Raw genomic sequence first — 25,246 nt, forward strand, 5'->3', positions numbered from 1 at the left:
TTGTCCATTTTTACCAATGAAACATAACATGGAGTAGATATATTGGCATGCAGTTGTCAGTATCCCTAATTTTCTGAGAAGGTTCCTACAAGAATGTCTAGGCTGGACTCCGTTCATTATCCTAATACCTCTCTTTTGGGCAATGAATATTTTTTTGGACAGTGGCTGATTACCCCAGAAAACTATGCCACACAGCAATAATGCATGGAAATTACTAAAATAAGCAGTTTTTGTGGCGTCTCTGTCACATACAGTGGAAATAATGCGAACAGCGAATGTTGCTGAGCTGAGTTTCTTGTGGAGGTGCAAAATGTGTTCAGACCATTTTAGACTGTTGTCAAAGTTTACACCCAGAAACTTGGTTGACTCAACTTGTAGTAACTCACTACTGTTCAATGTAATACTTAATTGATCCTCAACTTTTTTCCTTACTTGGAAATGCACAAACTGGGTCTTATTAACATTTAGTGATAACCCATTATTTACAAACCATTTACACACTTCACTAAAGAAAATATTGGGCGATTTCTCAAGATTGAGGTTGGGAATTTTGTTGATGAGGATAGAGGTGTCATCAGCAAAAAGAGTAAAGTGAGTTTTAAAGTTAGTATGCAAGGGAAGGCCATTGATAAAGATGAGGAAGAGAAGGGGGTCAAGTACAGAGCCCTGAGGAACACCACAGCCAATAGAGCCCCAGCTAGATGACACAGAGTACCCCTCAGAGTCGTTCAACATGACCTTCTGCTTTCTTCCAGCTAGGTAGGATTTAATCAATGAGCCAACTGAGCGACTTATACCACAATATTCAGTCTTTGCTAAGAGGATTTCATGATTAACACTATCAAAGGCTTTAGAAAGGTCACAGAAAATACCAACAGGAGATAATTTATTATTAAAAGACAAAGATTTGATGGGTGTAGGAAAAAATAGCTTGTTCTGTTGATACACCCGGTTGAAATCCGAACTGGCTACTGTTTAATACCTTATAATGCATGAGGTGTTCAATAAGTCTTTTCTGAACCAATTTCTCAAGAATTTTAGAAAAGGTTGTTAAAAGGGAGATAAGCCTATAGTTGGTAACAGCGGCTTTACCGCCTTTTTTAAAGAGAGGTTTGACAATAGCATACTTTAGTCTCTCAGGAACAATCCTGTGCTGGTTGGATTCATTGAATATGTGGCACAGTATTTTGCTTATCGGCTTATAGCACTCCTTCAGTAATCTTGAAGAGATACCATCTATGCCAACAGAATTATTGCTCTTCATCTCTCTAATTATATTCTCAATTTCATGTACTGTGAAAGGAGACACTAATCTGCTTGGTTTTTTTATTAATAGCTTTTTGAAGGGATAACATGGCTTCATTAACAGAACATGTTTTTCCAGTTTGTACTGCTGATGCCAGAAAGTGGTTGTTAAAAATGTCAGTGGTTATTTCAACATTGTCATGAATGGTATCATTTGTTTTAATTTCTATTGTGTTTTCTGCAGCAGGGATTTTACCTGTTTCCCTTTTTATTATGCCCCATATGGTTTTAATTTTGTTATTAGAGACATCAATTTCTGATTTTATAGAAATACTCTTTGACCTTCTTAGAACTTCTTTAAGGATAAAGCAGTATAGTTTGTAACGTTTTTCCTTTTCTACACTATAACTGGATTTGAGTGAGGCATACAGATTCCTTTTCCTTCTGCAAGATGTTTTAATGTAGTAAAGGCCGCTTCGAATAGGCAGATAAATTCATTTAGCAAGGCATTGTACTTGTCATGAACAGTGTCAAAGAGCTCAATCTGGTCCCAGTCTACTTCTTGTAGGGAATTACAGAAGCTATTGATAGATTGTGTGTTAATTACTCTGAAAGTTTTACTGCAGGAATTGTTCTTACAAAGAGGGCTAACATTATCAATTGAAAGTAGTTGACCATCATGGTCTGAGAGCGCATTCAATATATGTTTTACAGTTATTTTAGAATTCTACTGCTGTCTAAGAAGATGTCAATTCGACTTGTAGAATTAGCTGTGACTCTAGTGGGAAAATCCACCAGTGCTGTTAAGTTAAAAAGAGTTCATTAAATGTGATAAATCATTTCTTCCCATGTTATCTGTAAGAAAGTCAACATTAAAATCACCTACAATTATAATATCTTTTGTTCTTGCAAAGATATGAGTTAACAGAGATTCTAACTGTTTTATAAATTAAGATGTCTTCTACAAATACGATGACTTTATCAAGTAACTCTGGGCCTAACACCGAATCAAGAGCTGCTATGAATACTCCAGCACTCATATTTAAACCGAATGGGAGTACTTTAAACTGGTAACTCTGATCAGCGAAAATAGAAGCTATATATTTTCTCGACTGTTCTGTCAAAGGGATTTGCCAATATGAAAATCACAAATCAACGGAGGAAAGATACTTTACTCTAAAGAACTTTTGCAACTGTTCCTCCAAATTCTCTGGTCTAGTCCTTACTGCGAAAATAATTTTATTAATGTCACAAGCATCTAACACCAGACGTATTTTTCCACTATCTTTTGTAACTGCTAGCAACGGGCTGCAGTCAGGTGACATTGACAGCTCAATTATTCCCCATTCTAGCATCTTACGTATTTCTAGTTTTACTGCCTCCTTTTTCGACCATGGTATGGAGTAAGTAGCATTACAAAATGTTTTGTGTGGTATCACATCAATATTGTACGTATAACCTCTGATGACCCCTGGTCTCTCAGAGAATACCTCTGTATGTTCCGTTAACAGCTGGGATAACTGTAACTATTGCTCTGGTGTCAGATATGTGGATTCCTTTACTTTATCACTTACTGATTGACAGGGCTCTGTGGTACTAACATTCTGTCAACTGTGATGGTTATAATTTCGCCCCCACAAAGCACTGCTGCATGTGCAGTATGTTTGGCAGGTTACACTTGACTTCAATTTTGTGTCAATATTTTCCATGTATAGCTTTAGTGTGCTGCAATTCCAGTTTCACTCTAACTTCCCCATTCTCTAAACTGCAAATACCTTGAGAGAGGTTTGTATAGGCATTCCTTTCCCTCAAAAGCTCCCAATCCAAAATACAGGCGACTCTCAATTTCTTTACAACTCGGAACATGCAATTAAACGCCCCATTTCCCATAAATACGTCCACCTGTACCAGGCTCCTAACTACCTGTGCTTGGGCACCAATAGCACCCTATACTTTGCAATACTGAACAGGCAACACTGGCACTTTATGCAACTGGCACAATTTCCTATAGAAATCATAACTCATTACCTTGACTGTCGCTCCTGTATCAATTATGATATTGACAGGTATGCTGAGAATTTTAACCTGAACCACAGCCCATATCAACTCACTATCTGCTTGGTTACATCCCTTATTCTCAGTTAAAAGTTCCTCCTTCGCTCCAAAACCATCGTTATATCTTAACATATTGGCTATATCCTGTTCCTCCTTACTCTCCTGTGAGCTCTCCCTCCATCCCAAGGCCAACAACTGAGACCTAATTGCAGCTGTCTTTAGTTTGTCGAATTGGTTGATGTAGGATGATTCTCATTTGTCACATCAACTATTCTCACACTTTGATTCTGGTTCTGCCAAGCCGGGTTGTTTGAAGTACCTGCTTGACCATGTTCGTTCCTACTGTTTGAGTATCTCTCTGTGTTATTCTGATTATCCTGTCTTGGATACCATGGCATTGCAACCTTATTCTTCCCTTGGGGTCCTGCATCTCGCATCTGCTGTTGACTGCCACCTCCTGGGCAAAATCTTTCCTCATATCTTCGTTTTCGTCTGTATTGAGGTGGACTATTTCCCCAAGCGTGCCTATTGTCATCGTTCGGATGACTGTTAAATGACTGATTTCCATTCATAGGTTTACCATTGTAGTTTCGCCCATTAAAACAATTCCCACAGTTACTCCAACTATTTTGCCTATTATTGTTCTTTTCTTTCTACTCACGACCATTTACATTGCTACTTTGCAACTTTAGGTCTTCCTGGATTAGATCTAATGAATCCAAGACAGGCAAAAAGTTATCCAAATCACTGTCTGGTACATGGATTAGTTTCTCTCTAATATTGTGTGAAAGCCTGGATTTTAATAGTCTGATCACATAACAGTTTGAGATCGGTTCGTCCCAATATCGCGTTTTTTAAAATATATTTTTTGAAATACTTTCTTAGACTTTCTTGTTTAGGACACATACGCCTCTGGACTGTATACCTCTTTGCTAAGTCTTTTCTGAATACAGGGTGACCAGTATTTGTTTAAAAACGCTTTTTCAAACTGTTCACATGTGTAGCAAGTTTCAGCTGCATCTGTTGCCCATAGAGCAACATCTCCTACTATGTGCGAAACAATAAACTGTATATTTTGTTTCTCAGTCCATGCTCTGGGCAGCATGTTTTGTAAACTTTTTATGAATACAACTGGGTGAATATTTTTCTTATCGGTGGAGAAGGTTTGAAACTGGCAGTGTTTGATTAAACTCTCCTCCATCATTATTGAAGATTCAGTAGGCCCCACACCATTCAATATTTCACTGTGCAGACTACACGTTCCTGTCTGTACCCCACAAATTGTATTATAGGTGGCAGTGAACAGAGGATTTTTGTGTGAAACATGAGAAGCAGGTATATAATTGTCCTCCATTCTCATGTTATTTACTCTTTCCTGTTCTGTATAATTGATCAGACCAGTCGAGCGAACTGCGCGAATTGTGCATCACTTCTGTCTGTATTTCTTCGTCTATATGTTTCTCCTTGTCATCTATCCGTTTTTCTACTTTATCTATGACTTTTTTAGTATGTTCCGTGAGGCAATTCTGTAATTTTTTCCTCATTTCCTATCTCTATGTTTTCTACCCTCTTGGTTATGTTTTGAATATCTTCCTTTATGCTAATTTGCTCTATCCGCAGATTTTGTACATCTGTGGTTAAACTAGCTAACAAATTTTGCAATTCTTGGTATGCTTGTTTTAAGCTGGGTATGTCTGCTTTCATGACTTTGAAACTTTTAAGTTGTTCATATATTCTGTTTTCCTCCTCTTTTTTCCCTTTCTTCTATCTCTCTTTTTCTCTCCTCCTGCTGTCTCTCCCTTTTTTGGACGGCTATATGTGTCTTTCATAAAGTGTACAGTCAAGTGTGGTGACATGAACATGCGTGTGCAACGAAATAACTTATGAATATTGTGGCTCACAACGCTTGACACATGAACAAGTGAACTATAGTTGTTTGAGCAGGTACTCACTTCATTGATGGATGCTGTTGGTCAGGGTTCTCTCCGCTGAAAATGCAAGTACAACAGGTAGTAATGATGCCCAGGCTGTAAAAATGGAGAACTTCTGTCACAGCATCAGATTATTGAACAATAAGCACACACTCACTGCACCCAGAATGAAGACAAACGCCACAGCCATTCTTCGATAAGTGGCACTCAGGTGAAAGTGTGACATTCAATGTGACATTAACACCAATAAAATGAGTGCACACACGTGCAGCGGTAGCATATAGCATGTTGACCATTGGCAACTAGTTCTCGCTGCCAAATCAGCCAGTGCACCAGTGCGAAACCCGGCAGCAAGAATGGAGCAAACTGGACATTATTGCTAGCGCACTAAATTCAAATATGTAATGCACTCACATATTATGTACATAATATTTTAATAGGATAAGCTGACATATCCATTCCATTAAATAAAAAAAAGAAGCCGAAATAAAGGGCATATCGACCCCTATCGGCAAATGTAAAAAAATACAGTATGTCTCCATACTATATCAACATACAGTGTGGGGACAATTGTGTAGACACATGATGAAGGACCCCTAGGATACTGTAAAGTTCATGTTTATTAAAAAAAAAAAAAAAAAAATTGAAGCACAGATCGATAATAAGCATTGGCAAAAACGTTAATTGTGAATGTGCAGTGGGGCGCAGACAAATGAAGGGACTTTCATTCAATTATTTGTATATGGTTTTTTTTTTTTTTTACAGTCTCAGTCTCTCGTATGTAAAAGTTTTGTTATGCTGTACTGCTTTGAGTATGACGGGCTATGATTCTTTTGTATCATATGTATTTTCCGAATAAGAGAAGACTTAATGACAGGGTAAAGCATTTTTATTAAAGTGAAATAGAACCAAGTCAAGAAAAATTACTTCATATTTTGCATTATATTGGGAGTCGCTGGTATTCCCTGGAGTCGTCTGCCTGCGACTACAAGTTAAATGGAGGAAAAGAAGTCTACGGTCATATTTTTGTAAAATTAACAGTAGGAGAAACTTTCATTAAAAGATGCTGTGACTTACCAAACAAGAAACCGCTGATTGATAGACACAATAAAAAACACACACAAACACACACACAAATTTCAAGCTTTCGCAACCCACAGTTGCTTCATTAGGAAAGAGGGAAGGAGAGGGAAAGACGAAAGGATTTGGGTTTTAAGGGAGAGGGTAAGGAGTCATTCCAATCCCGGGAGCGGAAAGACTTACCTTAGGGGGAAAAAGGGACAGGTACACAAGCGCGCGCGTGCGCCCACACACACACACACACACACACACACACACACACACACACACAGGCAGACATATGTAAAGGCAAAGAGTTTGGGCAGAGATGTCAGTCGAGGCAGAAATACAGAGGCAAAGATGTTGTTGAGTCACAGGTGATATACGAGAGGCGGCAATTTGAAATTAGCGGAGGTTGAGGCCTGGCGGATAGCGAGAAGAAAGGATATGCTGAAGGGCAAGTTCCCATCTCCGGAGTTCTGACAGGTTGGTGTTAGTGGGAAGTATCCAGATAACCCGGACGGTGTAACACTGTGCCAAGATGTGCTGGCCGTGCACCAAGGCATGTTTGGCCACAGGGTGATCCTCATTACCAACAAACACTGTCTGCCTGTGTCCGTTCATGCGAATGGACAGTTTGTTGCTGGTCATTCCCACATAGAAGGCTTCACAGTGTAGGCAGGTCAGTTGGTAAATCACGTGGGTGCTTTCACACATGGCTCTGCCTTTGATTGTGTACACCTTCCGGGTTATAGGACTGGAGTAGGTGGTGGTGGGAGGGTGCATGAGACAGGTTTTACACCAGGGGCAGTTACAGGGGTAGGTGCCAGAGGGTAGGGAAGGTGGTTTGGGGATTTCATGGGGATGAACCAAGAGGTTACGAAGATTAGATGGACGGCAGAGACTCTTGGTGGAGTGGGGAGGATTTCATGAAGGATGGATCTCATTTCAGGGCAGGATTTGAGGAAGTCGTATCCGTGCTGGAGAGCCACATTCAGAGTCTGATCCAGTCCCGGAAAGTATCCTGTCACAAGTGGGGCACTTTTGGGGTTCTTCTGTGGGAGGTTCTGGGTATATATATAGTGATGGACACAGAAAAAGAAATAACGCAAGGTAAAGTCAATGAACAATTTTGTACATGCATAACATTTCCTAATAATGCAATTGTACTAATATTCTCTCTTCATTGCAAGCGAAAGGACAATTACGAACCAATTTCTTTCATTCCTTCGTTTAAATTTTTTTTATTATATTGCAGAGGATGGGGGGGGGGGGGGGGGGGGGCAAGGGCAGGAACGGCCATTTCAAACGTGGTACCACCCGCTCATGCCATGGGACGTTACTCGGTCCTGTGGCACAATGGAGCCGCTAGGAGCTACCCAACTTGCCTACGGTACGTGCGCCAGTCTGACCCTGCAAGGTTCCATACACTGCCATCATATGTATACAAGCAGAACAGATGGATGATTTTGTAAGAGTGTGTGTGTGTGTGTGTGTGTGTGTGTGTGTGTGTGTGTGTGTGGGGGGGGGGGGGGGGGGGGGGGGGGAGAATCATAAAGGGAGACCAACGGATGAATACAGTAAGCAGATTCAGAAGGATGTAGGTTGCAATAGCTATCCAGAGATGTAAAGACTGTGGCAGCCCCTGCAGTCAGTGATTTCAACTCCTGATGACAATGGCGGAGAAAGCTGTCAAAAGCTCAAGTGTTTTATTGAAACAACATGGCTGGTAAACCGAGAAGATTTTACGGAAGCCTGAAAGTGGATTTCTCTTCTTTTACTATAAACTTAATTGTTAGTGTGTGTTCATGAGGACTGTATCCACAATTTCTCTTGTTTTGTCACGTGTTAGCACGTCCCCACAGCACACCTGAACTGCTGGGAGTCTTTGTGATAGAAATAGTGGTCTCCTAACTGAAACAAAAGCTACAGAAGTTCACTCAGATAGACTTCCTCTGAGCCTGAATAAGTCTATTACAAAGCCATAGACTGTCCACTAAAAACAGTTTTGTCTCAAAAGCTATCCGTTCCATTGGCATCTAGCTCCTGATGATTAAGTGTGTGTTTTTACCACCTTTGCAATCTAGGCAGTCTGACCAAGACCCTTAAGATTACTGTTAAATAAGACAAGCCGACTGGTCCCACCTCAGGTTCAACAAACTTTTACTTAACCAAAACATTAAGGGCCTGTTGCTGTTTTATCATATGGCAAGACCAAAGAAAAATCTGTGGCTGTTAAATGAAGAGGATGCTTGCCCCCCCCCCCCCCCCAAACACACACACACACACACACACACACACACACACACACACACACACACACACACACATTCATTTTCAGTTTTCCTTTTTTGAAACAACATTTAATGTTAATAGCCAGTGACTGAAAGCCAACCTCAATGTCTGTGGAATGCACGGTTACCGTGAAGAAGCAGTAACTTCCATGGATTTCCATGTAAGATTTGTGTGAAACTTACTTGGTAATACACACTCATAAACTAAGAAATCTTCTGACTACAATGAAGGAAAGTGGCTATGACATTTTTATTTTATCAGTACTACACAGTATTTTAATGAAAGGCACCCTGAACACCACAAATATTTAGTTTTGTATGTACCAAACACAATATATTGATTAACTATATTACACTGGCATTGGATAATAAATTTATTTCTTTTTTGTGGATAAAAGTTAAATATGGCTGTTAGTTTAATTCATTTCACATTCTTACTGAAAGTGATAATATTTATGCGCCATAATTCATACACTAATGTTATCTATTGTCACTTACAGGAAAGGAACAGGAATCTGCATTTGTAGCAGTGTGAGCGCAGTTAAGAATGTCAGACTGAATGTATTTATACTGATCTGTTACTTAGTATTTCTTTTTTCCATGTCTATGCTGCAACATGGTTTTTTCTTAATTAGACACTGAGAAATACATTCTGTATTTAAACTGAAAACCATTTATAAACAAATCATTGAATTCATAACAATATTGTATATTTTTGACATTATTCACAGATTTCCCTTTTCAGTTCGCTTCTTATTCTCTACCTAAAGTCTCAACATTCTTTAATCTCTTTGCACACACTTCTTGCATCATTTCATTAATATATGTTTATTTTCTGCTAAAACTATAATGGAAAGAGAAGCAGGAAGAAATTAAATGCATCTAATTTAATTTAAAATTGGAAGCATAGATAAATCAAAGAAACTGCAGACTTTCAGTATTACTGATGAAAAAATAAGTAAATGTATCTCTCCACATTTTGAACTGCTTTGTAAGCAAACATATTTGACACGTTACAGTTATTGTTACTTAGTGTTACTTGCATGTCGATCAAAAGCTGGAGTACAGTTTAAGAGTGAGAAGAGTAAGTAAGTGTGTGTGTGTGTGTGGGGGGGGGGGGGGAGAGGGAGGGAGAGAGGGGGAGAGAGGGGGGGGGGGAGACAGAGAGAGAGAGAGAGAGAGAGAGAGAGAGAGAGAGAGAGAGAGAGGTGTGTGTGTGTGTGTGTGTGTGTGTGGGGGGGGGGGGGGGGGGATGTAAGTGAACAATGGATACTGAATTTATGATGTCAGTACTAGAGGTCCTCCTCAGTCCTTTGACAACTCAATGTTCTAGAGAAATTGTATAAAGCAAAAAAAATCTTACTTTTTGGTCTTGGTCTTCAATCTTCTCTCTGTTGTACCTGATGTTACTTCTGAGTACTGCTTAATTTGTCATTCCTTCCTTGAAAAATTTTGGAGATTTAGGATAAATTTCTGCAGGTATTGACTCAAAACTCTTGTGCCCAACAAATGTATTGTAAAAGTAACCAATTTACTGGTAATAATCCATACTGAGCAAACTCTGGTTCCTGAAACTAGTAATCACATCACCTTCTATTTACATCTGCTTCTGCCAATTTACTGGTAATAATCCATACTGAGCAAACTCTGGTTCCTAAAACTAGTAATCACATCACCTTCTATTTACATCTGTTTCTGCCACTGCCTGGCAAATATCAGTTTTTGGTTGTGAGAAGGAAAGTTGCTACTAACTATATAGCAGAGATGCCGAGTTGCAGATAGGCACAACAAAAAGAGTTTTTTGTTGTGCCTATGTGCGACTCACTATCTCCGCTATATGGTGAGTAGCAACTTTCCTTCTCATAATATTGTTACATTCCATACTGGATTTTTCGTTGTTTCTGTTTTTGGTTGCATATTCTTCTCATAAAAAGAAGTTTCCCACTATCTTGGAAAACGGTAGCAGGAACTTTAGATGTCAAAGTAAGGACAATGTAAAATCTGGTAAAAACAGTAACCCGACAGACACCCCTTTCCTACAGCATAATTGCCCTACTTAATATTACATAAAACAAACCTCACATGCACCCACAAAACCACATTCCTTTTGAGTGATAAAATCGATAAGCCTGCAGCAGTATGTAATGTGAGTGTGTGATTCCTAGATTGGTACAACAGAGAAAGTTCAGTTTTAAAAAATGTTAATATTATAACAGGAGGGAGGATGGATATATCACTTAGATTCTAGGACACAAGTGACAATCTGTGAAGTATTTCTACTGGCAGTGTTGTGCTTTCTGAAGGTAGGTACTGGTCAGCCTTGGTATCTCTCTGTGAATCCTTGAACACAATGCTGAGAAAATGAAGAGTGTTACTTTCCCATTACAACTAATCATATTGTAGTGCACTGTAATATTTTGTTTGTTTTTATGTATATTAGCATTTCCTTAATAAGTTGTATGTAATCTAAAAAATCACAAAAAATCCATTTACTTAAACACACAACTGGATCATTACTGATACCAAAATAAGGTACAAAGGTATGCAAAACTTAAAAAAGAGTTATACATCCTTTGTAATGTCGCATGTGGTATTTTCAAAATGGTCCATTGTCTCAAGTTTTAAGATTCTGATTCAATTTTTTGTTTTGGAAGGAGTTAGTATTTCATAACAAAATATATTCATTGTACTTTCCTTGATTTTCAGTACTTCAGTTCAAAAATTAAAGGAGGATATAAGGCAATCATTTTAGCATGAAAAAATGTTACAAATCTTTAGAGTTGTAACACAGAAATATCTGCCCTCTTTCAGCCTGTTCCAAGTATGACATTTACATATACATAAATTTGTCAAGACAAATACTTTGATGTATCCACCAAAGCTATTTTGCCTATGTTCAGGGAGTCAATAGTATATTTAGGGGAAAAAACCACACCTTTGATCTACAAAGTAAATAAAAATTGCAGAAACATTAACTGTTATACCATATATACATCACATGTGACCTTTTTATTAAATTTTCCCTGCTCCTTACACCAGCAAAGTTCTGTTAGAATGAAAGTAAGATACCGAAAATTATCAGGTTAATGGACTGGAATGTTTACAACTTGTGAAAGTCTGCAGCTGTATTCGCTCAATTAAAACAAGAAGAACTAAACAAATTTAGCCAGCACTCATTATTGAATACATTATAGCACTGAAATTAAATACTTTCCACAAAAATTTAATGTAAGTTCATTTGGTACATAGTGCTCACAAAGGAGCTATTAATACTTGATGATGGAACTTGATCCCATTCTAATATTTACTATTATCTCAGGTACACTCTTGTAATGAATATCTGATGGAGACATACAGAGTTAAAAGTGAACTGCACTGAGTTACAGAAAAATCTTACACAATTATTTACATCTATACAAAAAATATAATATGAAAAGCCGAACACTGCACTTGTTCCAACAATAAGAATTGTATAAATTAAAAAATAAATTATACTTACAAGTATTAAAATGAATTTAAATTTAAATACTACAGCTTTTTACAGTTTTTATCTGTGCCAGGTGCTTTGGATGCAGTGACTGCAGCAGCAGGCACTTCACATGATTGTTTATTCACATTATCTGGACAAGGTTCACCTGCCTGCGTTGCTGTGCGACGTGTGGCACCTTTCTCTAACACTTTCCCCATCTGCTCCTCCAATTCAATTAATTCTTCCTTCTTTATTAATTCTACAATTTCATCAATCTGCTTTTTGTTGAGCTTAACATTTTCTGCAGCAACTAACTCAATCACCTGAAAAAGAAGGTCAATCTTTACATTATTTTGCATCAAGAACCAACACAAAAGGACAAATTTTAAAGAAACTTATACAAACCTTAAGCACATCATCTACACGAAGTGAACCATCACGATCAGCATCAATTTTTGCTAACACTTCTGATATTTGTTCAATAAATGAATCATCAGGAACTTTCTGGATCTGCCTGATTGCACTAATTAATTCTTCTATGCTTACCAGCTGCTCCCTGGAGAAAAGGAACAGTTTATTATATCACAAATGTTTAAAAAAATGCAAGCTTTTATGAATATAAGACTGTGACAACATTTCACAGAAAAAAATTGTGCCTCGTTAAGAGAAATTCTTTTGTGATTATGCCATTCGCGGACTACTTAAGGCCCCCCTCCCCATTTTCTTGCTTAGTTTCTATTATTTTCAACCAGTGCACTTTTAGATTAAGAACTGGAAACCGCTGTGGTCCCAAGAGCAGTTAGAGAATTACAAACTGATTCACACAAAGTAATGTATACATGTGCAATACAAAGGTTCACTCCATAAACAATCATAGACAAAGCGAGCGTAAACCAACTGCCACCCCCCTCCCCCCAGCCGAACACACACACACACACACACACACACACACACACACACAGTTTTTTTTTACCCGATTATAAGATGAGGTTTTCCCCCCAAATTTGTCACTGGAAAAATACAAGGTTGTCGTATTCTCGCCGAATGAACTATTGCTGCTAAGGTTGACATTTTTTATGTTGTTTGAGAGACTGATATAGTGGTCATCTCCCATTCACAGGTGAAGCTTTGGCTATTGAGATAATGCAGAGAAGGGTAGGTTGGGCAAACGATACTCATGCTCCAACAGGCTCCCGATTTCTTAATACGCCAAGGCACTCTATACAGTATCGATCTTTCTTGTACAGTCATGACATCTGTCTCGCACAGCACTAATGCACTAATGAGAAACTACGGAGTAGTCACCACAACAATCTACTGCTCTCCTTAAATTTTGTGAAACATAAGAGGACATAGCATTAAATTCTATTATCTTACAAACACTTGTTTTATCTTAAAAGTTTTGCAATAAAAGTTCTCATGTGTGTATGTATACCGTATACAAACATTTATGGTGCTTTTTAAGTGAAGGTAATATTGAAAAGAAAGAAATTTTGTTTTTCAAAAAACCATTATTTGATTCTGGACACATTTCAATATTCTGTCTGGTTATTAGAGATTGCAATTATTTACCAAGTGTGTCGCAAACGAGAAATTCAGTCGCTGTTCACATATTAGAATATCGCATAAAAATGTTAACACCTTTTAATCAGCTTTAAGCAATATGGTGACATTCAGACAAAATAAGAAAACTAATCCAGGATTAAATGTCTAAAAATGAAACATATTAAACTGACTGTAATTGTTATCACAAGAATGAAATAAAAGTGGCAAGACCCGTCTTGGAGATAATATGGACAGATGTCGCTACATTGTGGGATGAATGAAAGTTTGAGAACTGGATTGAATTGTGATTGCAATTTTTTATTTATGTATTAGTTGGTTTTGTTACATATGACCTGCATCCCACAAGGACACTGCAGTTTGTGTTTTGCAGTTCTTGAGGCACAGCACTATGGAAGGGCTTTTACCACCTTGGCCAAGAACTCTGAAGAGTGAGGGCAGGAGTGTGTTGAGTTGTCAACCAAAGGAATCAGTACTGTATACTTTTGCTTTTTATGGACATCTATCATGTTTAAACTGCAGTTTGCCTGACTCCACTTTGAAATGACTTTAAAACTGGACAAATACGCAACAACAGTATACATTTACCTAACAGATAGTAAAAATCTAGATAAGGACTAGTGACAAAAGGCAGGATTGACTTAAAATGTTTTCCTGCAGCAATATTGTTCAACACTCACTGTGGTGTATGATGGTAATGAAAGGGGGTGTGTCAGCTGCTGGTTCTAGATAGCCAAGGAGAGTGTGGTGGGCAGATGGTATGTTTTGGAAGCAACAAACATTGTAACATCCTCATGTCCATCTATAAGTCAAATCCAACATGCATTCAGCAAAACAGAGCCACGTTCTCAGGTGCTACCACAATCACAACATATTTTGAAAGAATCAGCCAAATATTTGTGAAAATGAAGATTTAAATTTCATAGCTGTGCTATTAGGACGATGGTGATAATTTCTCCTTGTATTATGAAAATCAAGACAATCAATAAATAGCCTAAGTTTTGAACAGGTATAATGTTAACATTTTAGGCAGATACTTTATGTCAAGACAACAGTTATAAAATTACAGAGTGCAGCAATCAGTCGTCCTTTTCAGATTTTATTATGCAAATCCGGATTTCAGCTAATAACTAGCCATTCTTAATGCGCTATTTTTTATTCTCAGTGCATGTAAGTTCCTGTTGTTTGGGCGTCAGTCACAGTTCTTTGAATACTACCATTCAAAGTATTCAAAGAACTGTGACTGACACCCAAACAACAGAAACTTACATGCACTGAGAATAAAAAATAGTGCTTTAAGAATGGCTAGTTACTAGCCGAAATCCGGATTTGCATAATAAAATCTAAAAAGGACAACTGATTGCTGCACTCTATAATTTAGAAGTCACATACAGTCACTGAGCGCATCCACTTTCCGAATGGAAGGTAACCTGATGAATACAACAGTTTGTAATTTAGACTAGTCAGACTACATTAATTCCAGGACTTTCCTTTGCTACCTACCATACTTCTCTTTTTAGTTGTTCTAGTACTGCTGGGTCTTAAATTTTATTAATTAAGTTTTAATTTCAATTTTCAGGTGCACTTTTTCAATTTACTATTTACATGGTTTAAGCATAAATAAGTTAGTTTCAGTGCAAAATCAAATACAGAAAATACATTTGAACAATTTAAGAGTACCAGTTTTGAGAATAAAGATGGAATAAATAGATTTACAAGAATAAGAAACTAGTAACACAAACAGGGAACAATTTGAGACCACAGCAACAATGTTTTAAACATTCTACAACAAGAAAAAAAGGATGGAAGGTAGGATTTATTTCTACGAATCACCACCACAGAGTTGCCACACAAACAAGTTCAAAGATTACTATTATGAATAAAACATAAAACTATCAACTTGAGACAGTTATAACCCACATTTGTGTACAATTTTCCCAACTGAAAGCAGCAAACTTGAAAAAACATGCTGAATCTGGACAGTGGCAATCTTTAGTTCACACATAGGTTTCTACGAGAAGAGTGTTGTTATGATCCTACAGGATAAATGAACAATACTGTCATTCAGATTAGGATTGTTAAAACAACATAGTTGATAGTTTTACAGCTATTTCAGTGTCACGGAAATTTTAGGCTATTCTGACAGTGTCTGTTTTATAAAGGGTTAGGCAAAATATGAAAAATATTAAGATTTACATTTATTATCTGATTTATGGTGACTACGACAAAAAAAGTTCTGAACCTGCAACTCACGTTTTTTGTTTTGATTCCTTTTCCTCCAACTCTTCTTTAGCTTCAAGATCTTTTTTGAGTTGTTGTTCTTCACGTTCAAGTTCCTGCAGCACGCAGTCCATTTTGTTGATCATGTTATTTACTTTATTGAAAAGGCGTTTTGCAGCTTTAGTTTCTTTAAGCTCCGCTTTTGACACATGGGCTGACTTTACTACTTGTCGCAGTTCATCAACATCCTGGAAATTTAAAAAGCTCAAAATAATAATGATAACATCAACAACAACAGCAGTTACATAATGTATATCATTGCACCTTGAGAGGTAAGGTAACCAAAACAATGTCATTGCTACACAACAGAATGCACAAATGGTTAAAGACTGCAAGAAACAACTGTTCGTAGATACCTAAAACACAGAAAAGCATTCAAACTGCCTCAAGACTGTTAAATCCTGATGCTCCTGAAACAATATACTGTATGATGCACTGGAGTACACAAATAACACAGAGCAAATGCATAGACCAGTCAAGCTACAGGTAACAATTAAGCCATCTTTCAAGAAGTGAACAGTCTGTTTATTTATCATTTTTTTGTAGTGCTATTTATTTTGTTGTAAGAGTCTGAGGCTTTTTTGATCATTTGTGTGAAGTGAGGTAAATTTGTAGAGCAATTTTCTGCTGCAGTAGTCACTAGTGTCACTTTAATTACTCTTATCTACTTACATTTGTTTCTCTGCCAGTGAGCAGTGAACTAGTGCCAGTGTCATGTTCCTCGTATTCTAGCAACTTGTGTTCATGTTTTTAACAAGTCTGGCAGTGCAAATCATTCTCTAAAAGGCAGGAAGGCTTGTTTTTATCTACATTTTTACCTCCTGTTTCCATTTGACGCTTTGTGGTAGGATTGACAGGGAGTGTGCATGCCGTATGCGGAAACATGAGTAGTTGGCTGTAGTTCGTGAACTGCTGGGAATGTTGACCAAAGGCGGTTGTCCGCAAGCTGTGTCTTGGGGTGTAGCGGTGGTAGACACACTCGTGCGTTGCACAAGCTTGCTTATGTTGGCACCAATGACACCAGTCACCTGTATTCTGAAGCCATTCTCAGTTCATATGGGAAGCTGGTAGGAGTGGTGAAGACTGTTGGTCTCCCTTAAGGGTGAAAGCAGAGCTTACAATTTGCAGTATTGTGCCCAGAATTTATTGTAGCCCTTTGGTTTGAAGCCTAGTGGAGAGTCTCAACCAGGGACTCCATCAATTCTGTGATGGTCTTGGCTGCAGCTTTCTGGACCTGCATTATGGGGTGGAGAATTGTAGGGTTTCCATTGATAGATCAGGGGTGCACCACATAGAGGCTCAGCTGCTTGAGAAACAGAGTACTTGTGGAGTGCTCGTGTTTTTTGAGGCTTGGTAACAGTCTCAGGCCCCTGAGGAATGCTTGACAGTCAATATGTAGAGAACGAAATCAAATCACTTACCGAGTAAGGACACTTCAAATATCAAAATGTTAACAGTAAATTGCCAATACATTTGGCCCCTAAATTTATCACTTTCCAGGAAAACCGCCGAGTTCAAATTTTACTCAGAAAGGAGAACTGGATGGAGTAGAAAGCTCCAAAATATTTAATAAGGAATGGAATGTACACTGACAAGGTTAGACTCCATAGGATGGGGAGTGTTCATACCAATCGACAAAAATACTGTGTCCATCAAGATCTAAATTGAGAGTGACAGCGAAGTATCTGGAAATCAGGAACCGGCCTAGATCAACTGATGTTAATTGGCTGAGGTGAACTCAGGTTAATAATCAGACTTTTTTTTGACCTTTTTCTTTTCTTTTTTTCTTTACCAGCCACCTGATTCTGTTCAAACAGTTATAGAATTGTACAAAGACAGTCCACTCTCTGTATCTTAGAAGTAACCTGATCATGCAACATTAGCGGAATGTGGATTCAACTGACTGACTATAATAGGTTGTGGTGCCTACGACATCATCGCAGGTAGTAAGGACAGACAGTCTTGTTAAGTAAATCTGAACACATTTCTCGAAAACATTCTGGAGCAGCTCATTCAACAAACCACAAGTGATGGGAATATTTTAGATCTTGTAGCTAAAAACAGGCCTCACATTACTGACAGTGTGAATATAGAGACAGGGATTAGTGATATCACAGTGATGATGGTTACTAATGTTAATAAATCCATCAAGAAGCCTAGGAAAGTTTTTATGCTGGAAAGTGCAGAAACATGATTGTTAGAATCCTAGACAATGAATGGATTAGGTTCCAGTATTGTGGACATAGAGCAATTATAGGCAAAGTTTTAATTAAAATGATTTTAAATCACACTGTGGAGAAGTATGTACTGAGCAATTGGATTAAGTCTGGCAAAGATCTACCTTGGTTTAATGACTAAATGCGGAAAATGAGAACACAGAGATTGTTGCAATCTCAGTTAAAAAACAGCACAGACATGTCAAAGACAAAAATTCATGCGTCTATAAAAAGTTTGAATCAAAAAGCAAACAAAAACTTATACTAAAAAACCTTAGTGTGTGATTTGACTGATGACCTGAGAAAATTCTGGTTCTAGGTAAATTGCTATGCGTGTCGAAGGCCTGTATTCAGTAACTGGTCAACCAGTCTGATATGGCAATAGAAGACAGCGAACAAAAAAGTAATAGTTTTAAATTTTAAATTTAAGAAATCATCTATTTAAGAGGATCATACAGACATACTGTCATCTGACTATCGCAGAGACTCTTGTATGAAGGACATAGTAATATGCATCCCTGGCACTGAGAAACAACTGAAAGAGTTGAAAATAAATAAGTCGTCAGGACCGGATGGAATCTCAACTCAATTTTACAGATATTACTCTTTGGCAATAATCACTCAGTTAGTTCACATTTATTATGAATCTCTCACCCAGCACAAAGCCCTAAGTTATCGGAAAAAAGTGCAGGTAACTCCTGTGTATAAGAAGGATAAATGAATGGACCTACAAAATTACAAGCCAATATCCTTAGTGACAATTTGCTGCAGACTTCTTGAGAATATTCAGAGTTAGAATATAATGAATTTCTTCAATGTAGAAAAGTTTCTACCCACAAATCAGCACAGATTTAGAAAGCACTCCCCATGTGAATCTCTTCTTACTCTTTTCTCACATGATATCCTGAGCCCTATGGATCAAGAGCAGCTGATAGATGCCATACTCCTAGATTTACAGAGACTGTTTGACACGATGACCCACTGCAGACTGTTAACGAAAGTCTGAGCGTACAGAATATATTACCAGATATGTGAGTGGTTCACAGAATTTTTAAGTGATACAAACCAGTATGTTGTTCTTGATGGCAAACATTCATCAGAGACAAGGGTATTGTCGGGAGTGTGCCAGGGAAGCACGATTGGAATGCTACGGCTCTCTACGCACATAAATGATCTGACAGACACGGTGAATGGCTGTCTGCAATTCTTTGCTGATGAGACTTTAGTGTACGGGAAAGTGTATTCATTGGGTGACTACTGGAGGATATAGGATGACTTAAACAAAATTTCTAACTCTTGTGATGAATGACACCTACACTTGCACCAGAAAAACATTGCACAACAGTTTATGTTATCAAGTTAGGTTCGTTATACTGCAATAGTGATGTTGCAGACAATATGGGTTTCCATTCCACCCTGTAAATGTAAGATCTGAGCAATAACAATTCATTTTTGAGTTGCTACCATAATGACAGCAAATAAACACTGTGTAATACTGTAGCTATAAGTACAACAAAGCACACACTTTTGATAACAAATACAGGACAAAAGCATTTGATGATGACTGATAGCTTGAAAACAATATGGTACATAGTTTACAAAATAAATAATACCGAGATAATAACTTCTCGCTGTATGTTTTATTATGTCGAAGATGCAATAAATAACCGATGTTCATAGCTTTTCGCTCAACAATTTACAGCAACAATGGCACAATTCCATCCAGCTCCCATTGTCACTTGTCAGAATAAGCACCAAAACCATCTTCGTCATTCTCATCAACATGACAAATCATTAGCTGTTCATGGTCACTAACGATATCTTCCACTGACTGCGCTGCTCAAATATGTTTTTCAATGTGATTACCTTTTTCCTCCATGAGGCAGCATCCACAGTTGCAAGAGCTTCACACAACTGCCTTCCCACCTCTGTTATTTGTTATTGTAAAAGACTTATTATTGCTTCTCATGAATGTCTTCACATGACTCCATACTAACTCAAAGAGGCTGAACTGGCAGTGATATAGTGGCAGCCTTATTACAGTATGATGCTGCTACATGCCTTATTTTCTTTAACAAGCGAATATAGCAGAAGCTTCATCATGCTCATATCCGCAGCAATCTTTCATGCCTGTAACCAATGCGCCATAACTTCTTTGCAGTCCTTTGTGGTTGGGGCTTCATTCAGTATCACTGAATGATATGGAGTGTTGTTCATTACAGTTGTTGTAGGGACAGAAAAGGTTCCTGAACCACTCAACAAATCATGTATGATCTACGTTTTCCTTCATGATAATCGTCTGTCTTTTTGGACCAAAAAACTAAAGTGCATCAGGAACAAAACCACTGGAGGAACCTGCACGGACCACAATCTTCCTGTCAGCTGATGAACACTACTTCTTGGATTGTCATCCAGCCATCATTGACTGACAGCTTCCTGGCATTAACACATGCTTTGTCTAGCTGTATTATGGAATGAACGTCCTCGTCCACAATTCTGTGCAAGAATATGCATTGACCTGTTACAGTATGTGCCTTTTTTAACAGGACTTTGCGTCCATCTAGCACTTTGTAATGCAAACCCAAACTTTTGAGCAAAATGTTTTGACACTTCTCCTGCTCCTGAAAAGTTAACTTTCTTTTAGCGACATTAGTAACTTTGCTATGGCAGCATACTCTTTCTTGCTATAGTAAGCATAAATACGCCTGCAAATAACATTGGCCCAGAAGGAATACCAAGTATGTGAGTGTGTGGCTGCTTTTTCTTCTTTCCAGGAGTCACTAAAAATACATTATATGATCCAGATGCCACAGAATCATTATGGCTCACGTCTAAATCTCTCAACTTTTGCAGTAACACTCTGTTACTCAATACTGTTCTTGCACTAATTCCAAGAGTTTTTGATGTGCGTCCCACTACTTCATTTGCGGGAACTGATAGATGTCAAGATACTTTCACCTGCTCGTAAAACTCATGAGTTCTCCACATTAACTCCAGTGCCTTGCTGTTTAGCGATACACATCGATGGAAAAGACTGTCACTGGGTGAATAAACACTTCTGTAGCATTTTTCACATATCATAATTTTCTAAAGCATCGAACAATATAAGCACACAGTAGAAACCAACAACACGTTTTTTATGTACACTCAAAGCAAAGTTGGCAACCGAAAGCGGTTACTGAGCTGGGAATGGTTTGTGCCGCAAGCCTAGTGCCTCACCCTTTTCATTCTTTACTTGTTAAATTGTTATGCTGCCAACCTGAAATGCATATATCAAGTTCAAAATTTCAGCGGCTTTGGTAGAGCTCTTAACATAGAAAAATGTTAAGTTAATGCACTAGAACACAAGCTTGACCCATTCCTGAGTGCTACTTGAGTGTTTGGGATCTCTTGGATTGAAGGAAGACATTGAGGTAATTCAGAACTGTATTGCTGTATTTGTTACCAGTACATGCATTCAACACGAAAGCATTATACAGATGCTTTGTGAACTCAAGACAACATTCTTTTTGCGAACACTATTGAGAAACTGTAGAGAACTGGCATTTGCAGCTGACTGCAGAATGATCCTACCATCACCAACATACATCTCACATAAGGACCATGAAAACAGAGTAAGAGAAGTTAGGGCTTGTACGGAGGCATATAGATGGCCGTTTTTCCCTCACTCCATTTGTAAGTCAAAGAGGAAAGGAAACAACTGGTAGTGGTACAAGGTGACCTCTGCCACATATCGTATGGTAGCTTATGGAGTATGTATGTAGACATACATAATTTTCTTTCTATTTCATAATTGTCAATTTTATACTCAAGGAATGAAGAGACTAATGTTAGAAGTTAATGTTCAGTTAACACTGAGGTAATTAGAAGTGATTAACTAACTTAACTGGATAAGAATGAGCAAGGAAATTGGTGACACTTACTTGTATGAACTAGCAGAGCATTAATAAAGTGATTCACGAAAACACACAAAAAAATTACACATTGTTAGGCAGATGGATATTTGAGCCTTACTCGTCTTACAACTGAGTCTAGTGGGCGTACCATACTCAATACATCCACTTTCAATTACTTATCCATATTATAGAAAAGAATGAACAGTAGATATTTGAAGGTTAGGTTTACATATGTTTCAGGTGTCACTTGTCACAAGAAAATGATATGCAAAACATGCATAAATAGTACATCAAAGCCTGTAATTCTTTGTACAAACCAGTAAGAGCTCTCATTCTTGTTGCGACATAAAAGTGTCAACAAAGGAAAGGAATCTCTGTGATGAGATTACATTTAAATAACAATAAAAAAAATTTCTAAATTAGCAAATTTTAAGTCACTACTAAAAAACAGTGAGCAGGACACTATGAGCAAGTGTACTTGCCAAACTGCTCGACAGCACAAAGGTTACATAGGCTTGATAAATGAAGAAACGGAGATATAAGTTCAGTTTGTAGCTTTTCGGAACTTCAATTACTGTCTTCATACAAAGAACAGCACCAGAATATGACAAAATGTAACAAGACCAGAAGAAATGAAAATCACTCAGAAACTCCAGTCTGTGAAGAGGCAATTTTAGTTAAGATTTTTTTCTGAACTCTGTTCATAATTCCTTTTCTCTCTGTCACTTGTGCCTCTCCCAATCCAGGAACTGTAACATCTGATGATCCCCTCCATCCCCTACACATCCTCCACTTATATTTATGATATCCAATATATCACTTTCTACTTACAGAAAAAAAAAAATCTGACATGCTACCAATTTTAATAATCTGTTTCCAGATGTGCGCACACTGGCTCTTCTACAACTGTTCATTTCAAGAAAGTGACTGCAGGTGCTCTTGTCCTGCCCCACAGTGTTACATATCATCTCAAGAACTGTTAAACAATGAGGAAACTGGGATGGAATTACAGTATGGTTAATGTCTATGAAAGATGTTGCAGTGAGTCAATACAATAAAATCTTAATGGGTTTCTTGCTGCAGAAGATTGCAGAATGAGTGTGGTATTTAGGAAAGCGTACTCTCCCTTTGCAGAAGATGGAATGAGATAGCTGCCTTTCTGAAAAAGTCACACGCACACTGCGATCTTAAGCAAGAAACCAGCGAAGCTGTTGTTGCAATATGAATTAGAACAGGTTGCTACTCATCAATTAGAGGTGGTGTTGAGCAAGGACAGGCACGTTTGAAAGTAGACTGCTTGATGTTTCTTTGCTATCAGACAATGTCCTTCAACAGATGAAGGAACACACACACACACACACACACACACACACACACACACACACACGCTAATTCATACCTGTACAACTGTGTCCCAAGTTTTTTAAATGAATAATCATTATCAAACTTTAATTCAAGTTGATAGCCGGTTTACTGAATGATGATTTGCTCAGGAAGTATGTAAATATGACAAAAATGAACACACGTAATAAAACACTGTGGAGCTTTATTGGTCTAGCACTGTGTTTCCACGAAAGTAAAATAAACTAAACTAAAAAATTATTTTTATCAGAGTCTGCAAAGCTTCCTATTTCAAAAAACCTTTCAATCTCTTTGGAGTAATTTGGCAGTAATAAGTGAGCAGAGTGTCTCTTAGTGTCAGGTGCTTAAAATTTAATTTACAGGAGAGAAGACATAATGAAAATATAAAACAGATATTCACTCTTTTATGCTATTTTATTATCGAGAAGTGCAGCAAGTTGCTGATTATCCACGTGTCGATTATCCAGTCTGTAAGTTGCCCATGCATATTTTGGTGATTTTTGATGCTATAAGTCTTCTGTTATAATTGTAATGAATATTTGCATTTAGAACATACTATTATATAAGTGACATTTTACCACATAAATGACACAATGAAATACGCTAATATATTAGAGTATGAAGGACAAAATTTGTTTGACTTTCCCAATGTTTTTACTCTCCAGAAAGTGGGAAACATCACCATGAAAAAAGTGAATGAAAAACAAACAGAAAAAAATAGATTACTTCCTGGAAGTGAATGGTAAGCAAATGATGCTAAATACATTGTGTTTTAGGTGTAATTTTGTAAATAAATTGTTGTTTCTGGTGAGTAATGCCAAAGTAAAGCAGTGAACGTTCAAATGTACCATATAGTATGTTTTGTAAATACAATAAATAGCAGTTTCTTGCAAAACATGTATTTAGGATTATACATGTTTTCTGATTGTCTGTGCAGTCTCAGATCCGGAATAACCCCCTATAATCTGAAGATTTCTATAATTTATTAGCACTTTTCAGAGTTACAAATTGAATTTAGTTGCAAGCTATAGTATTATAACACCAAAATAAGCTACAAAGTAACATTAAGCAGCAAAATGGTTAATTTACCTCTTGATACTCAGCCAGTTCTTCCTTGAGGTCATCAAGTTCCTCCTTTTCTACGAGCAACTTCTTCTTTTCTTTTCCAATGCTGTCTAAAGCATCTTCTAGCTTCTCAAAATCAATGGAACTCAGTTCCTAAGTAATAAGACAAATATTTTAAATTAAGTACAGGATTTAAATCTGACTGCAGAGGGAAACCAATAGCTGAAGTCCCTTCCTCAGGCAAACATAACAGAACAAAAAGACAACAACCAGAGTAGAGGAAAGTAAACATATGAATATATACCACTAAGACCTGAAATTATAACTTCTTCAACTGGAAAAATGAAGTTAACATTAATTGTGTCTAAAGTTTGTGAACAGCCTGTGCAAATAAGAAGGTGAATGGTAGTAAATCCATCCCGGATCTACCAGTGTTTGATTTAGTATATATACCGAGTTCAATACAGCTTTATAACACCTAGTATGATGTATAGAGCCATGCATCAGATTGTTTCAAGTCTGTCTACAACCTTTTAAATTCCATGAAGAGAGAGATAGTCACAATAGTGACTAGCAGTATTCAAGCCAGTATCTAGAGAGAAGTTGCTCAGATTCTAGAATAATTCATTACATGCGAGCACAAAATATTTTTCACGTGTCAAAAACAAATTAACAGCAGTACTGGTGGTTTCTATCTTCGTGCATTTAGCAATCATTTTCCAAACAAATCTGAACAGCAGAAACACATTTCCAATCACATGGAATACTCTGTTGCTCCAACATGTTTTGACAAACTAATGTTGGACGAGTA

The 25,246-nt window shown here is 37.6% G+C and overlaps 1 protein-coding gene across 1 annotated transcript; it reads right to left on the reverse strand.

The window, feature by feature from the left end:
• Nucleotides 1-11,555: 11,555 nt before the first annotated feature.
• On the reverse strand, nt 11,556-24,582 carry LOC124795001 (mitochondrial proton/calcium exchanger protein-like). The gene is made up of 4 exons (XM_047258758.1): nt 24,460-24,582; nt 15,870-16,084; nt 12,459-12,609; nt 11,556-12,376 (listed from the first exon to the last, which is right to left on the reverse strand). Exons 2-4 carry the CDS (start codon nt 15,980-15,982, stop codon nt 12,113-12,115), a joined length of 528 nt encoding a protein of 175 aa, XP_047114714.1. The 5' UTR covers nt 15,983-16,084; nt 24,460-24,582; the 3' UTR covers nt 11,556-12,112.
• Between the last annotated feature and the right edge of the window lie 664 nt (nt 24,583-25,246).

The sequence above is a fragment of the Schistocerca piceifrons genome, chromosome 1 (genome assembly GCF_021461385.2).
Source record: "Schistocerca piceifrons isolate TAMUIC-IGC-003096 chromosome 1, iqSchPice1.1, whole genome shotgun sequence".
NCBI lineage: Eukaryota > Metazoa > Arthropoda > Insecta > Orthoptera > Acrididae > Schistocerca > Schistocerca piceifrons.

Bases quoted from the DNA above. Each gene is read 5' to 3' on its own strand.
- LOC124795001 (XM_047258758.1), bottom strand. From the start codon at position 15,982: ATGATCAACAAAATGGACTGCGTGCTGCAGGAACTTGAACGTGAAGAA. The intron at 12,610-15,869 runs GTGAGTTGCAGG...CCTTTTCTCCAG, and splicing joins AAGGAATCAAAACAAAAAAC to GGAGCAGCTGGTAAGCATAG. The intron at 12,377-12,458 runs GTTTGTATAAGT...CTTCTTTTTCAG, and splicing joins GTGTAGATGATGTGCTTAAG to GTGATTGAGTTAGTTGCTGC.